The sequence below is a fragment of the Tachypleus tridentatus genome, chromosome 1 (genome assembly GCF_004210375.1).
Source record: "Tachypleus tridentatus isolate NWPU-2018 chromosome 1, ASM421037v1, whole genome shotgun sequence".
Classification (NCBI taxonomy): Eukaryota; Metazoa; Arthropoda; class Merostomata; order Xiphosura; family Limulidae; genus Tachypleus; species Tachypleus tridentatus.
Genome location: NC_134825.1, coordinates 30,342,056 through 30,359,294, shown reverse-complemented (window position 1 = coordinate 30,359,294; position 17,239 = coordinate 30,342,056). Strand labels below are relative to the sequence as shown.

The following is a 17,239-nucleotide window of genomic DNA, read 5'->3' as shown; positions in this document are numbered from 1 at the left end:
TTGACGTCATCCTTCATGTTCTATATACAAAAACTTACGTCAGATTTAAACAGACTGGCTGTAATCCCGCTAGTAATTACTTCTATACTTACTTTTCAATAAGTCAGTAAACAAAGACGTACGTTATGTTCCGCTTGTGTTGTTAGCATATAGATTCTGATCATACGTGGGCTTACCTTTCATTATACTGCCGAAACACGACTTCTGTCGCTCTATAAGCTTCATAATCTGATTAGTTTTTCAAATAAAGAAAATAGGTAAAACGCTTGTCATACTGAACACAAGGTGGAGTTAATTAATTAAGTTAATTCCGGAATACTGAGATGGTGATGTGTTACATGTTGTAGAGATGTATCGTAAACTAATAATCCTCTTTACTTCAAATATAATTAATTTTTAGCGAAGACATAGCGGCTAGAATGGATCTGTTTTTTTTTTTAAGCACAAACATTTAGCTCATAGCTCCATCTCTTGACCGATTTCAGATCTATCATAATTACAGCCGCGACTATTGAGGATTCTTTCCTTTTAGTCGCGGCAAAGCGGTTCACGGAATAACTCTGATTTGTTGTTGTTTTTTGTTTGTTTTTTCAAGTACATACTTTTATCTCATAGCTCTATCATCTCTTGATCGATATGACATCTAATTACAGTTGTGGATTCAGAAGGTTAAACCCTTCAGATTGATATATTTGACAATATTTGATAGACATTCTCAGCAATCAATTAGCAACCTTCATAGAATTCACCACGATGAAGACAAACTTCATGTTCAACAACCACAACTATATACAAACAAATGGCCTAAGCATGGGCAACCCAGTATCACCACTTCTAGCCAATATTTTTATGACACAAGTTGAAACACAAGCAATTAACACAGCATTACATCCACCACTATACTGGTACAGATATATAGACGACACGATTGCGGGATTCACATCTACAAAACACACACTTAATTTTTTCAATCACATTAACTCTATACATCCCAACATCAACTTCACATGTGAACAGGAAGAAAGCAATCAAATATCATTTCTTAACCTCAAAATTACAAGAACCGATATACAATTTAAAACAGAAATCCACCGAAAAATCATCCATACAGGACTATACATTCCTTGGGACTCAGCACAGAAACAAAACAAAAACTCAACATACTAAGAAACCAAATAAACACAGCCATAAAACTATGCTCACCAGATAAAATTAACGATGAATTAGACAAAATAAAACAATACTTCATCAACATCAATAAGTTTCCCTCAACAAACCGTATAAAACATTATACGCACACACCTAAAACTAAAGCAAAATCAACTAACAAAAGTAAATATATCTCACGAATCAAAAACTCACGAAACCATATACTGCTGTATACCATATATTCCCGACATCAGCAGAAAAATAACCAACATTTGGCAAAAACTAGTAACAAAATATGACATTCCAATTAATACCAAATTTATTCAAAAACCAGGCACAAAACTACACTGACAAACACCACACCAACATTATTTATAAAATACAATGTGATAACTGCCACGATTTCTATATTGAAGAAACAAGTAGAAAAATAGAAACCAGATTCAAAGAACATAAAAAAGTCATCTTCACACGTTTTCGAACACTGCAAGTAAAATAAACACAACAAAACCATAGAAAACACTCAAATACTAAATAATGAAACAAACATAACTAAACGCAAAATTAAAGAAGCCTTACTTATACAACAACTCAAGCCCAAAATAAACCAATATACCTATATTAAAAACAATAAAATAAATAATATTAAATTATATATTCAAACATCTAAGCACGCCCTCTACATTCCGACACTCAGTTACACAACCCCTTTAAAACATGTGGTCAGCTTCCGGTCAGTTACCTCTTTCTTTCTTTGTGAACCTGACGATGACCGAAGAAGATAGAAACGTTGTTCGCTCCTCTATATAAAACTTTTCTCAACCCAGCTATCGGTGACAGTTTAAACTCAGACGAACTAGCTTTATTAAGCTAACACTTCAGAATCATAGACATAAAGAAGAGCTAGTAGTTTACACTTGCAATGTACACAGTTGTTCTCAGATAACAGTAAGTACGACTCGTGTACCAAAACTTTCTGATACATCACATAATATTTAGTTTGCTGACTAATTTAGTTTTAGCTCGTAATACACAACTGATTTGAACTGAATAAGCTCAGAATTGGTATAGTCTCTTCACTACGCTTTGGTTCTGTATTACACAGAACCCTTTGTCAATTGATTGTTCTCTAACTACTATATTATGTAGAACCGTCGTAAGTTGATTAAGCTATTATTTGCGATATTAAGCAGAACTGTTTTCCATTGACTAATAATATTAGGACAAAATATTTCTCATTTGCCCGATCTATCATTTGCTATATTAAATACAACTGTAGAAAAACCATATGTTTCGTACAACACACAAAGTTATTGTCATATGACGAGTTAGGTTTAGAATGATATACAAAACTGTTATAAGATGACCAGACTCTGACTTGTTACACGATACGAAATTATCAACTGATCAGAATCCGACTTGTTACATAATATGAAACTGTTATCAATTGACCCGACACTGATTTGAGATGAAACTCTTATCAACTGATGAGACTCCGACTTGTTGCATGATATGAAACTGTTATCAACTGACGAGACTCCGACTTATTACATCATACAAAATCAGTTCAAATACTTAAATTTTAGTAAATTAAACATAAATGTTTTCAGTTTAGTGAGCTTCGATCTTCTGTCAATTAATCAACTTAAAATTTTCTAGCTTTGATTTTAACATATTAGGAAAATTTGTAAACGAACTCTGTTCTTTATATATTCAATAAAACCTAATGTTTCTCACCAGTAATTTTTAGGTTCTTAAGAAATTTTTTATAGTGAAATATTTACTGAAACCGATGAAGGTTGATATGAATGATGTAGTTTGTGTCAAGTCACAACTTCTATAAAACTTCAATCAAATATATATTTAAACTTACAAAATATTTATAGCAATGGACAAAAGGAGTGAACTGTACGATAAAAATCGGAATGTTAGGCGATTAGCTGGAAGATCAGAAAAAATAAATGTGTTGAAGTCAAACTGAGAGAAAGATATGAGGTAAAGTCGATGGGATTAATATTTATATAACAAAATGTGATAGAATATGGAACATAAATAGATCTATGAATACGCTTTGTTTGTTTGTTTGTTTTGAAATTCGCACAAAGCTACTCGATGGCTATCTGTGCTAGCCGTCCCTAATTTAGTAGTGTAAGACTAGAGGGAAGGCAGCTAGTCATCACCACCCACCGCCAACTCTTGGGCTACTCTTTTACCAACGAAAAGTTGGATTGACCATCACATTATAACGCCCCCACGGCTGGGAGGGCGAGCATGTTTAACGCGACTCGGATGCGAACCCGCGACCCTCAGATTCCGAGCGCATGCCTTATCGCGCTCGGCCATCTATGAATACGCAGACAAATAAGTTGGTATGCGAGTTGATAAAATTGAAGGAGAGAAGTTATTTGATTGTTCGTTTTTAAGCACAAAGCCATACAATTGGATGCCTACACAATTATTGTGCGTATCCGAGGTGTCAAAACCACATTTTTAATGTCATTAACTCACAGACTTACCATTTAGTCATTGTTGGGGTGGGGAGTTAAATAGGCTAAAAGAAAGAAACCTTTATGAGAAAAATCATTAAATTTGGAGATAAAAGGGAATAACAGGAGAAAAGATAAGATGATAACAAAGCGTTACACGAAACCTTTATGAGAAAAATCATTAAATTTGGAGATAGAAGGGAATAACAGGAGGAAAATAAGATTGTAACTAAACGTTACAAGAAACCTTTATGAGAAAAATCATTAAATTTGGAGGTAGAAGGGAATAACAGAAGAAAATATGAGATTGTAACTAAACGCACGAGTAAACTTTGTAATTATTTAATTCCCTGTAGCTCTGCCAAATTCTACGAGTTTCAAGTAAATCCAACTTTGATTCTAACTACAAATAATGTTTGTTTAAAACATGAATCAATGGAAAACATTATGTTCAAACTTCTTTCAAAACTGCTAGAGTGCAGTAGGGAAAACATGGCTTCAATAATGAAACATAGTTCGTATTGTACAAATGAAAAAGTTCCGGCATGGCCAGATGGTAATGGCACTTGACTCGTAATCTGAGGGTCGCAGGTTCGAATCCCCGTCACACCAAATATGCTCGTCCTTTCAGCCGCGAAGGCGTTATAATGTTACAGTCAATCTCACTATTCGTTGGTAAAAGAGTAGTCCAAGAGTTGGCGGTGGGTGGTGATGACTAGCTGCCTTCTCTCCAGTCTTACACTACTAAATTAGGGTCGGCTAGCGCTGATAGCCCTCGTGTAGCTTTGCGCGAACTTCAAAAACAAACAGAAAAACAAACCTAGTCCCCGGCTTGAACGTTGGTAAGTCTACGGATTTACAAAGCTAAAACCAGTGCGGATTTATAATCCGCAGTATAACGACATGTTAGTGCTGAAAGTGAGTACTTTTTTATAAAGTATTAAAACTAAATTGAGTAAAATGCTATTTTCAAAATAAATGTATGGAAAATTCCACTGAAAATTCTATACTTGGATCCCTTAGAAACTGTACTTTTGCAGGTTTTCTGTTTACGCTGGGGAAACACGACATGTGAAGATGATGAAAATACGTACAGAGAAAAACATAAGCTAGTGACTGAGAAACCTTGGAAAACTAAAACATTTTATATCGTCCAACAACTCACAATAAGAGAAAATATTTAAAAGCTGAATGAAGTAATATATATGTAAAAACGGCTGGTATGGATAGAGAAAACTCTATGTAGAGGAGTGAATAATGTTTTGACCTTCTTCGGTCATCGTCAGGTTCACAAAGAAAGAAAGACGTAACTGACCGATAGCTGACCACATGTTTGAAGGTGGTTGTGTAATTGAGTGTAGGAATGTAGAGGGCTTGCTTAGATGTTTGATTATATTTATTAATATAGGTATAAAGGTGTTCCTTTGTATTGGTTGATTTTGGGCTTGAGTTGTTGCATAAGTAAGGCTTCTTTAATTTTGGTTTTGTTTATGTTTGTTTCTTTATTTAGTATTCGGGTGTTTTCTATGGTAATGTTGTGTTTATATGATTTGCAGTGTTCGAAAACGTGTGAAGGTGACTTTTTGTTTTCTTTGAATCTGGTTTCCATTTTTCTACTTGTTTCTCCATTATAGAAGTCGTGGCAGTTATCACATTGTATTTATAAATAATGTTGTTGCGGTGTTTGTCCGAGACCCTAACCCATCAATATACATTTCCAGCAACCAATTAACAACCCTCATAAAATTCACCACGATAAAGATAAACTTCATGTTCAACAACCACAACTATATACAAACAAATGGACTAAGCATGGGCAATCCAGACATTCACAATAATACTGTTAAGTGAAACGTAACACCAAAATATACTCAAAAGATCCATGCCCCATCAACTTTTTTATACAACATTAATGGTGTTTCTAAGTTTCTTCCAATCACTAACAAAGTAACTTAAAATAATCTATACATTTTTATAATGTTAGATAGTATGTCTAAATCATTATTTCACATTACATATCGGATCAAGTGTTTATAGAATACCTGTATGGGTTACAGAAGTTGTTTTTTTTTCATTGTTCTTCAAAAGTCATTGTAATAAAAGCCCTAACTATTTATCTGATTTGCCAGTCCAAGCTATGCTGATGAGGTTTCAATAAGCGAAACAGTAGCCCACAACAGTTGGTACGTTTATCAAATAAAACATTTGGCCTCTACAACGTAGAGTTTCTGTTTAATCTTACCTTTAGTGAAACTGAAAATAAATCTGTAACATATATGTGTAAACATTATATGCTTCACACGATATATAATATGAAATAATGACTTAGACACGACTTCTGATATTATTCAAATACATAAATTATTTTAGGTTACTTTACTGGTGAAAAGGACTTTAAAATCTCTATTAAAGGACAAGTTTCTTAAGGGCAATGTAATAGTTACATTTATCCATGATTGATTGTTACGGTGCTTACAAGAATATGAGCTTTAACAGTATAAAAACAGGCAATTAAGTCGAATCCCTCAAAACCAATTTACAGAGTTTTATGTCCCTTGGTTACTTAAGCGTGGTTTGAGAGTGCTTCAAATTACTTTTGGACTAAAGTATACTTGTAAAGAAACAATCCAAGGGTCATTTTTATTTAAATTGGATATTATGTTTAGAAGTCTAAGGGCTGTTCTATTAATTTTTATCAGAGTATTGTCATAAAGTTTGATATCATTCGGGTTTATAAATAGACTAATTATAATTTATGTGTGTTCTTTAGAAAGACAACTACTCAAATATACATTATTTACAATGTTTTTTAAATTTACAGGTAAGTTATACGTAGGTTAACAAATAGATGGTGGTGTTAAACGTATCCTTCCTATTCAAAAAATATATTATTAATTTGTTTGTTTTCTGGATTTTCTCACTGTTTAATGTATCAATAGGTAACAAAGTATTGTTTGTTTTTGACTTTCGCGCAAAGCAACTCGAGAGCTATCTGCGCTAGCCGTCCCCAATTTAGCAATGTAAGAATAGAGGGAAGGCAGCTAGTCATCACTACCCACCGCCACCTCTTGGGCTACTCTTTTACCAACGAATAATGGGATTGACCGTCACATTATAAAACATTCACGGCTGAAATGACGAGCGTGTTTGGTGCGACGGGGACTCGAACCCGCGACCCTCAGATTACGAATCGCACTCTTTAACCCACCTGGCCATGCTGGGCTAGGTAACAAAGCAAACCGGACTTGATCATTTAAACAGTGTAAATTATATCAGCAATTTTTTTTGTGTGCTTCAGTATTTATATGTTGAGAAAAGTTAAGGATTTGTCTGATATCAAATAGTGATTTTTGTTGATACCCGATTACCTGGAGCATCAAAAGCAAATATAATGGAACTAACCAGAAATTCAAAGATGGCGATCTCATGAATCTGTGCGATGTGTATGGAAGAATGTTCTTCCTTTCTGGATTTGACACGTGAGATAAATCATGGACCGAGCTTATTAACAGAATCAATATACATGAAGGTTAGAGAAAGTAATTTTGATAAGAGAAAGGCACAATATATAGATACAAAGGCTACCGGCACTGGACTTTTGACGAACAGAAATGCATTATATGATTAGATGAATCTTCACATATACAAATGGAAGGTTTTGACAATGGCCTTACAACGATCAGGCGCTCTCTTCTATAATTTCCAACGTGCAAGCAGTTGGAGGTAGAGTTATGGTGTACAGTCCATTATTATGACAAGGTGTGAGTTTCTCAGTCTCTTCTGGATTTTTGCATAATATCTCTGAGGATCCAATGTATTTTTATATGTTTATTTTGACTCTTTAGTTGGTGGATGCTAAAAAAACAACAATCCACCATTAAATGTGCCGGAATTTTCAGAGCACGAGGAGGAATTTATCATCTCTGACCACAATAATTCACAGATCTCAACCAAGCTGTGTAACTTAAACATGAATTTCGTTTAGGTGTTTTTTAAGTATACAGAATAAGTAATCTAATCAATCACTTCTAAAAATAGAAAAGTATTCAAACCAGTTAATTCATTTATTATTGTCGGAATCGTAAATGAACCTATCTGACTTTATTGAGTTTTGTGGATATACTATTTCACACAGGTTATGTTGAAAAATTGTAAAGCCTTAACACGTTGTTAAAGTCCATGTCGTCATGTTCGTGCATCTTGACAATAGTTATTTAACTTACTTTCCATTGTAAAAGGCTTCGTCGTAAGACTTGTCGCATCCAAAGCAAGAAGAACTTCATCCATACTGCTTTCAATAAGCTGTTTTGCCTAAAATGTTGAAAGTATCCCAGCACCCGTTTCAACAAATCAGTAGATGTTGCATCAGACAAATTGACCAGCATGTTTGCCAATAGAATATCATGAATACTTGTTTCATTTTACAGCTTCGGTCGAACAAATATGTGATGAGACTAGCTTGTGCACACGTGGCTCGTCACGATTATGTTGCATACTACTTCTTGAATTGAACAGCTTTTGCTACTGGATTCTCACACATTACAAGACGTCCACTTTTCTTACCACAACCGGCACACGACTTGTTACAGGTCTCTTGCTGGATGACCTTGGTGCCATATCCCGTTGTTTTGTATCGCTATGAAGTACAAGAGATATTATAGCCTTAGAAATTCTAAACTCCCAATTTAAACATACTTTCTGGGATGAGAGTGTATGAATATTTAAACGTGCTGTTACATAACCTTCAATAAACGTCCAACGAATAGTAACAGAGTTTTAAATATTAAATTGAATGTTGACCCTTTTCTTCGTTCTTTCTTAATGTCTTCCGCTAATAAACAAACGAAAACTTCAATCATTTAAGAAAATGATACTGAGTTTCTCAGTCTCTTATGCATGGGTCAGCATGGCCAGGTGGTTAGGGCACTAGACTCATCATCTGATGGCCGGGATTTCGAGTCCCCGTCATATCAAATTTGTTTGACCTTTTAGCCGTGGGAGTGTTAAATTGTGATGGTGAGTCCCACTATTCATGGGTAAAGGAGTAGTCCACGAGTTGGCGGTAAGTGGTGAAGACGAGCTGTCGTCTCTTTAGTCTTTGACTGTTAAATTAGGGACGACTAGGGCGATAGCATTCGTGTATCTTTGCGCGAAATTCAAGATAAATCAAACCTGTTTTTAGTTTTAGCACAAAACATACACAAACAAGATCCAATTCGTTTATAAATAATACATCACATGATTTAGTTTTTAATTAAAAAGTTCTGGTTCAGTTTCTAATACATGAGAGATTGCTTCTTTGTACTTTCGTACACCTATTCATATTTATATATTGTTTTATACTCGTATTAGTAACATGTATCTAATGCAAAATAACATGTTTAATGGTTGTATTCTTTTTATATTATTGGAATAGTAGAGCTTGGATAATTGCTTTTTTACATTATTTTATGAACATTTACTTTGAACGAACATAATTAGCGTAGACTCCGTATAAAGCGATAAAGTTTGGAGCTTGTCTAGTTACAGTTAAACGTATTAATACTGTTTCTTTGATAGGCTAAAGTTAGCTTTGGTTCCAGCTTTGCACACGAGTTATAACTAGAAAATTGAATGTGTTGTTGCTATACTGTGGAACAGAAGTCAAACATTTTCTTACAAGGTTTTGTGGAACACCTGCGACTGTTTTTTTCTCTCGTACTTCCTATAAGAATATTTAGAGTTCCGTTTTAACATAAGTTTGTGGAACTCACCCAAAAAATGCGTTCTCTTACCAATGAGAAAAAACAACACAAAAACGTTATTTAGAAATACCAGTTTCAATAATTCTCTAATAATATTATATTTATAATATAAATATTTATTTATATTATTATTTTATTATCATATTATTATAATGTTAATATTATTATATTATTATCTTATATTATTTGTCTAAAGGTGAAAATTTAAATAGAAGGGTAACAAGTGTTTTTATTTCTCGTATTAGCACACATATACAAAAAACAAAATTAAATTCCTTTTCCAATGATTTTGTGTTGTATGAAGATGTCCTCGACAATTTCCAATACTTTCACTCACTTATTCACATTTAAATATATATATATATGTATTGGTATTATTATTATTATTATTATCTATTAAACGAAAGTAATATGTTTCATGTTCGTATCCTGTATATGATCAAGGAGAAAATGGCGACATGATAATGACACTGTAGAGTATGACGCCTACATTTTTAACGTAATACACTTTATGAAGGTATTTCAGAGTGTCAAATCTGGAGTATGGTTGTTTTTGTCCATTAGGTTTATTCTTTCTTGTTTTGCTGGTGGTCGTTTTTCAGTACTAAGCAGAACAATCAGCTAACCATGTGTACTCTGTCCATTGCGTGGAATAGAACTCTGGATTTTAGCATTGTAAGCTCGTATACCTACCAATGACCCATGAGGGCGTGTGTGAATAAGGAATGCTATACCGAATAAGATTAATATCTGATTCCTAGTTTAAAATAATTATAATTTTGATCAGTGTGGTCACGCTATTGTTGGTAGTTCCTATAGCTACAAAGATTTCTATCAGTAATCGTTATTATTATGGATATTAATAGAATGATAATAGAGTAATAGTCAAGATTATCACAAGTGCTTCATGTAATTATCACAGTAACTTCTGGCAAAAACACTTATGGCAAAAATGATGTTAACCTTCATCAAACATGGTGAAAACATGATAATCGTTGAGCCTATGAATTTCATTTTTAATGAGCATGAAATGTGATTTGTTAACAAAATTTATCTCAAAACACAAGTAAACGAGACGTGGAAGTAAACAAATAATAATCAAATGACAACGAATTAAACTATATTTTAAACAGTTTAATATTTATATGGGATTTATATAGAGTCTGAGAATAACATATGGATTTTCTGTTTTCTTTTAAGCCTTTATTCGTTTTATGCCCAAAGATGTTTTGAACAAAAATATTCTACAGAATTAACACAGGTCTGAGGGTTACTGGTTCGAATTCTCATTATTAAACATGTTCACTCTTAAAAATTGTTGTCAGAGCCAAATACCCGAATGCAAAAATTCTTGATTAATACAAAATACTTGAGTGGATTAGACGAGATTAGGTTCAAATGAGCAATATTTTATAGAGTTAACATTTTATCACATTTATACAAATAGAAAAATTAATAAGTGAAACGGTTAATAGCAAACAACTTCTAAAGAAGAGTAGATATGGACTAAGGGTACAACCGAAGTTAACTGTTGATGTTATCAGAACGTTTTCTACCTACTTTCTCGGTGTTTATGATAATTTGCTTTGATTAGTGTTCTTAAAGAAAACACATAGAATAGTTCTTTAGGCTCTGAATAACACTTACGTTTTCTGGTTTTAACATAACATTTACGCCGTTTGGTATATTTCGCCAAAGTTGAGTATCGGTTTCCAGTTCACCTTCTGAACAGCTGAACAGTTGGGGTTCATCTGATGACCAGACATGGGTAAACTCAGTAGGAATTTCTGTAGGTTCAGAAGCTTGTGAATTTATGTCTTTCTTTGACTGGACAACACAAAACACAATCATAGCCATGCGAAAAGTGAAACTATGGGCCATTCTGAAGGCCTAAGGCAAATTTGTTGACTTCGAAACAATACAATAGTTGGATATAAGTAACTGAAATGTTTACGTTATTTCAGGTGACGATATGATAGTTATTACTGTCAAAAGTTTACGATAGATAACTTTTTAAATTTAATATAAACTAACGGCGGGCTTTAAGAATAGCTAACTGTGGACAGAAACGAAATTTATTGTAGAACAGTTGGCCTGACACGAAATTACGTGGGATGAGATAACACCTTATAGCTCTAGTTCTTCTATCAATCAAGCCTCGGGACCACAGTATAGCTCGAGGACTAAGTAGTCCACTGTCGAGCTACAGCTACTATTCTCGAGCTTTTGAAACAACTTTCTGACGACACCACTGGTCTCAGACGTACACAATCAATACTTGCCAGAGAAAACAGAGTTCCGTGTGGAACAAATCGGATAGTATAGGAGGCAGTAGATGATTAAATGTAATTGTGTTTAATATATATATAAGGAAACTTTAACTGATCAACGCTACTATTTTGTAAACCGTTGTTTATCCTGCATTTAAGTCGCTTATTAACCACACCTGAAACGTGTTTTAGTTAATTCCTAAATAACAAATCTAATGTACATCATATCCTGAAATACGATTGGTTTCAATATATGTATAGAACCTTAGTTAATTACGGAGTCTATGATTTATAATATAACTAGTTTTCATTTAAATATTTATTGTATACGGAAATAATGAATAATAAATAGTTGTAGATATAATATTATAAAAACCGAAATACAAAGAAACATTTAATATCACTGATGGGGAAAATTTATTTTGGTTTTAAGCATAAGGTTCTACGCTTGGCTATCTACGCTGTACTGCACACAACACATGATTCGAACCTCGAATTTCAGCTTTCTGCGGAGTCGATAGGAAAGAAGGAGAACGTATTTATAATTTCGGTCATATATATATTTGTATGCTATATGTTCAATATTTATGTACAATCTATACATACATGTATATATATATATATAACAATGACTAATAAAAGCCATAACATTCTTATTGACGAAACGACACAAAAAGATTGATTTTCGAAAGATGTTGTACAAGATCTGATGTGTACGTGAACCAAAAACAAGAGCTGATATTTACATTTTTATTATTTAATATTGTTGTGTTGACATATATAAACCTTAAAAAAAAACTAATAGTTTCGATATTCTTAGGAAAAATCATGTTTTAGTTTTATTTGTGTATTGTTCAGCTCAAAACTACATAATAGAGTAACTATTCTCTACCTACGGTGGATACCAAAACCCATATTTTAGTGATAAAAGCCTCAGACCTGCCGTTGAACCACTAGGGAGAGGCATATTAACTTAAAATATTGTTTTTCTTTTGTTTTCATATTTATCTTAATTTATCCATTACGTTCGCGCACTGTATATACGTCGTTTCAGATATTTTTTTCATTGTCCAACCCAACCATGGTATTGTAAGAAAGGCCTCGTGGACAGTAGAGAAGAAGAGAGGTAACTGTGATATATTATTTTGACACGTCTTCACCTTGAAACAGGAGCAATTTAAAAAACAACTCTCTGGGCTAATGTTTTGTTATTACAATATTAAGCCAATTGTTCATGATGACGAGGAAATCACTTGAAATTTTAATACCTATATCAGTTGTCTCTAATATATATACTCATATATATATTAGTTATTTTAGTGTCCATACTCTTTACAAATAAGGCCCGGCATGGCCAAGCGCGTTAAGGCGTGCGACTTTTAATCTGAGGGTCGCAGGTTCGCATCCCCGTCGCGCCAAACATGCTCGCCCTTTCAGCCGTGGGGGCGTTATAATGTGACGGTCAATCCCACTATTCGTTGGTAAAAGAGTAGCCCAAGAGTTGGCGGTGGGTGGTGATGACTAGCTGCCTTCCCTCTAGTCGTACACTGCAAAATTTGGGACGGCTAGCACAGATAGCCCTCGAGAAACTTTGTGCGAAATTCCAAAACAAACAAACAAACTTTACAAATAGCGTTGTATAAGCACTTGTTTCTTATCTCTAGCCTCGCTTTTGCGTTTCCCTACTAAACAAAGTGTGAAACAATCAATGTAGGAGAAATACTATTCTTATACAACTCTGTTTTGAAAACTTTAATGGATAAATTAAGAAGAGGAACAAAGAAACGAAAGAAACCAAAGTCAGAGACCCATGGGCTTATCTTATGGATATTAGTTACTGATACGTGGTACCATATACATCTTAACTTAATTTCCAATCGGGAAATGAAATTCTAGTTGTTGTTTTTATAACTTCAAATAGTACTTATTGATTTGTCAATGTTAGTTTTTGTTTTTTTTTAAATATCTTAAGTATCGTACTTTAATAGTCGACTTTTTGATATGTTCCACTCCAGAAATCTTCCTCCAAACGTAAAAAAGTAAAAAAAAAAAGGTTTGGACGACATTTCTTTCTTTCGAATCGCTTCAATTGCTTCTATTAAGTGACAATCCTGTGATCTTTATGTAAGACGGCACTTGAAGAACAAAAAGATCTCGCTCTTTAAAACAATTTTATGGCGTTCTTGTACAAACATCGAACTTTATCAACTTAATGGTATAAGTCTTAACACTGTGTATTATAAAACTTTTCCTGCGACGTTTAACCGTACAACTAACTACCAACCTTTTAAATATTCACTGTCTTACGTAAAACATTCATCTTGTTTAGCAATCTTTAGATACAGATCGGTTTAAAAGTTATTTAGTGCAAGGTAAATAAGTTATTCTGTATTTTGTTTTTATATATTATTTTTCTTAATCTATTATTTATTTTGTTCGTTTTTGCTATTGCACCATTCTTAAAATTATGAAACAGTTAGCACTTAGTAAGATATCGAAGAATATATAATATAAAACAATCCCAAGAGGAACTACCATTACGGAAACATTACACGTAAAAAAAGTGAGCTTTGAAAAATGTTTTAATTTGTATAAATTTGTCGTTCATTTTGTCATTGCCAGAAATTTCATAAAACACAAACAAGGACAACTCTTTTCCCACTTCTATTTTTCCATAGTAATATGATTTTCAACTTGAACGACGTCAAGTGGACACATGCAGACTAAACCAGCGATTCTCAACCGGAGTTCCTCGAGAGAAATGTAAAAGTTCTGTATATTCTAATGTGTAAAAAATACATACAAGTTTCTTGATTGTGATCCGACTATATTATATTTCTCTGTTAATATAATAAGTTTCACAATGACACAATATAACAACAAGTCACTGCAATGTTGTGAGTGAGGCTTGAGTCATGTAAACATTTGTTATGTGAGAAAACACGCTTTTCCTTATGTTCGCGTGTGTGTTCGAGTAATTGTCTCGAGAATGTTTTCATGTTTTGGATGCATGTGTGTGGGTAGATAGTTGCATCAAACATACGCACTCTGAAATCATTGATATAGTATTGTAGTATTGTGTTTTTGTAGTGAGCTCTGTCAAGGGTTCCGTAACACAAATTTGGATTCAGATACGTTGAGAACCACCGGATTATACGACCTGGTCAAATGTTTCAAGTATAGCCATTTATAATTTTAAACTACTAATTTTACTAACTACTAAGGCAGTCAGCAGCTCTCGCCGCCATAGAGAATCCGTACGGATCTTTAAACCGAGTAACAGGGCTGAATGTCACTTTCATAGCGCAAGTACACTGAAAGTGAGGTGTGTGTCGATTGGATTGGCATCAGGTATCGAACCTTCGATTCACATCTTGTCATGTTAATCACTAAACCACGCTCGGCTCACATTTAGCTTATCATTTTGATATTAATCCAAGATGACACAGTAGCACCATGAGCTTTTGTTTAGAACAGCCCATACTAACTTTTCAGTTTATTTATTGCTACTGTTATGTATATACAATACCACTTTAAAAAACAACAACAATAGTTGAAAGTTTAATTCTTTTGACAATACATAATTTTACAGACCCGACAACTTAGAGAAAAATCGAAAAATTGCTCGTATTTAGAATGGATACTATATTTTTTAGCTCATTTAACATATTAAACCAAAAACTGTATATTTAATTAACGAACTGATTTGTTTCCAATGCTTTATTTTTCCACTTGGCGGTGGTGATCATTTTCAGCATAGACACAAAGGCTATTTACAAAAGAGTTTAGTTTATTGTGAAGGTTTGTAAGAGAACAGATATTTCTGGTCTGTAGGGCCATTACATAAATCTTAATTTAGAACCGGTCACTTTTGGTGGAGAAAAGCACATATATCATTGTAAGTTATCAATATTCGTATGGTTGATATATAAATAAATAAATAAGCAGACACACAGGTGGATCGATTAAGGCTATATGAGCATAGAATGCATGTATAGTGAAGCGATAAGCGTGAACTTCAAGTATTATTTGCCTGTTTATCTCAGAAATAAACCTTATTGGAGGAGCAACTTTTTCTCACTTTTCCTCGTAAATTCAGAGCTTACCAGAAATGATTTGGTTAATGTGACACAAATATGATAAGTTATTAGGGGGCTTAGAGCTAAGGTGAAAAGCAAATGCACTTATCCAGCAGGCTCTCACTTCATTAAATTAAGTTAATTTAACGAATGGGTTACTACTGAATAATAGTTGGGCTGTGTACTTTAGAAGCAGTCTTACGGGCATACATGGATAGAATGATGACACTTGGTAAACCATACAGATGTCTTTCTTACCACATCGTCGGAACACTTCTCTATGGCATACACGGTATAAGCAGAGATAAAATTGCAAGGATGACTAAAAGCTGCAGACTGCTTTTACTGCTGAGATAAAGTAATGGCTGTGTGTACTCAGCTCTCAAGTCTCTGTTCGTATCTAACATCTAATGGAAAAAAACAAGTACCAAAGAGAGTGCTTTGTTTAGTTCATCCAATTACTCTTTGGAGGACTACGAGTTTTATTGTTATTGTTGGTTTTTATTATTACAGAATATATTCAAACAATATTTCAGACTATGCATATTTATAATGAGAGGAAACATTACATCTATTTTTTCCTATCCTATGACGTTTTATGCTCTTAAATGACTGTATGTTAAGATAAGTTACTCCATCATTCTGGCACATTTTTGGTCTAGAAGAGACAAAGAAAGTACTTTTCATTAGTTAAAAGTTATGGATGTCGGACAGCGGTCGATGTTATGTATTATTGAAACAACTGTGTGTCGTGAATATCTATTGTCACTTGCAGTATGAGTCGCTAATTGATTGTCAGCTTCTTTGCTATACTTCTATACTGTTCGAGTATGTTCATACGATGACCTGCAAGCAAATGAACATTAAAAAAACAACCAATATGTTACTTTGGCGTAGCTACGTTTTGGGCCACCCTGTATATTGAAACAAATAATGGACAGTTAAACATAACTTGTCGTAATAAATAGAGCTAGAAAGTGAATATGCAGAAAAAACGAATATCATTTTACTCCTCTGAACAAAAACTAATAAATTATATCGTAATCAACAACAGAATCCTCACTACTCCCCCTGTCATTTTCTCCAGTTATTACACACCTAATAATATTTAAATACGTTCGGTCACTATTGAGAAGACTTAGCTAGCATTCATGAGTAACTAATACGATTACTTTATTTTCTACTATTAAATCACGAAAATTAAAACTTTATGTGTGGTTCAGGCATAGCCAGATGGTTAAGGCACTCGACTCCTAATCTGAAGGTTGCGGGTTCGAATTCCTGCCACACCAAACAGGCTCGCCTTTTCAGCCGTGGGGGCGTTATATGCTACGGTCAATCCCACTATTTGTTGTTAAAAAGTAGCCTAAGAGCTGGCGGTGGGAGGTGATGACTGGCTGCCTTCACTCTAGTCTTACACTGTTAAATTAGGGAGGGCTAGGGAGATTTCAAAACAAACAATTCCGTACAATATGTTATCTGTGCTATGCCCATCACGGCTATTGAAAACC

General features: G+C 33.8%; 1 protein-coding gene across 1 annotated transcript in view; it reads right to left on the bottom strand.

Moving 5' to 3' along the window:
- Nucleotides 1-11,584, bottom strand: part of LOC143245121 (uncharacterized) — a 72,859-nt gene extending 61,275 nt beyond the window's left edge. The window contains exon 1 of the mRNA XM_076491036.1: nt 11,027-11,584. Within this exon, the coding sequence (XP_076347151.1) occupies nt 11,027-11,260 (234 nt within the window). The 5' untranslated portion in view covers nt 11,261-11,584. The remainder of the gene's footprint in view (nt 1-11,026) is intronic.
- Nucleotides 11,585-17,239: the final 5,655 nt, after the last annotated feature.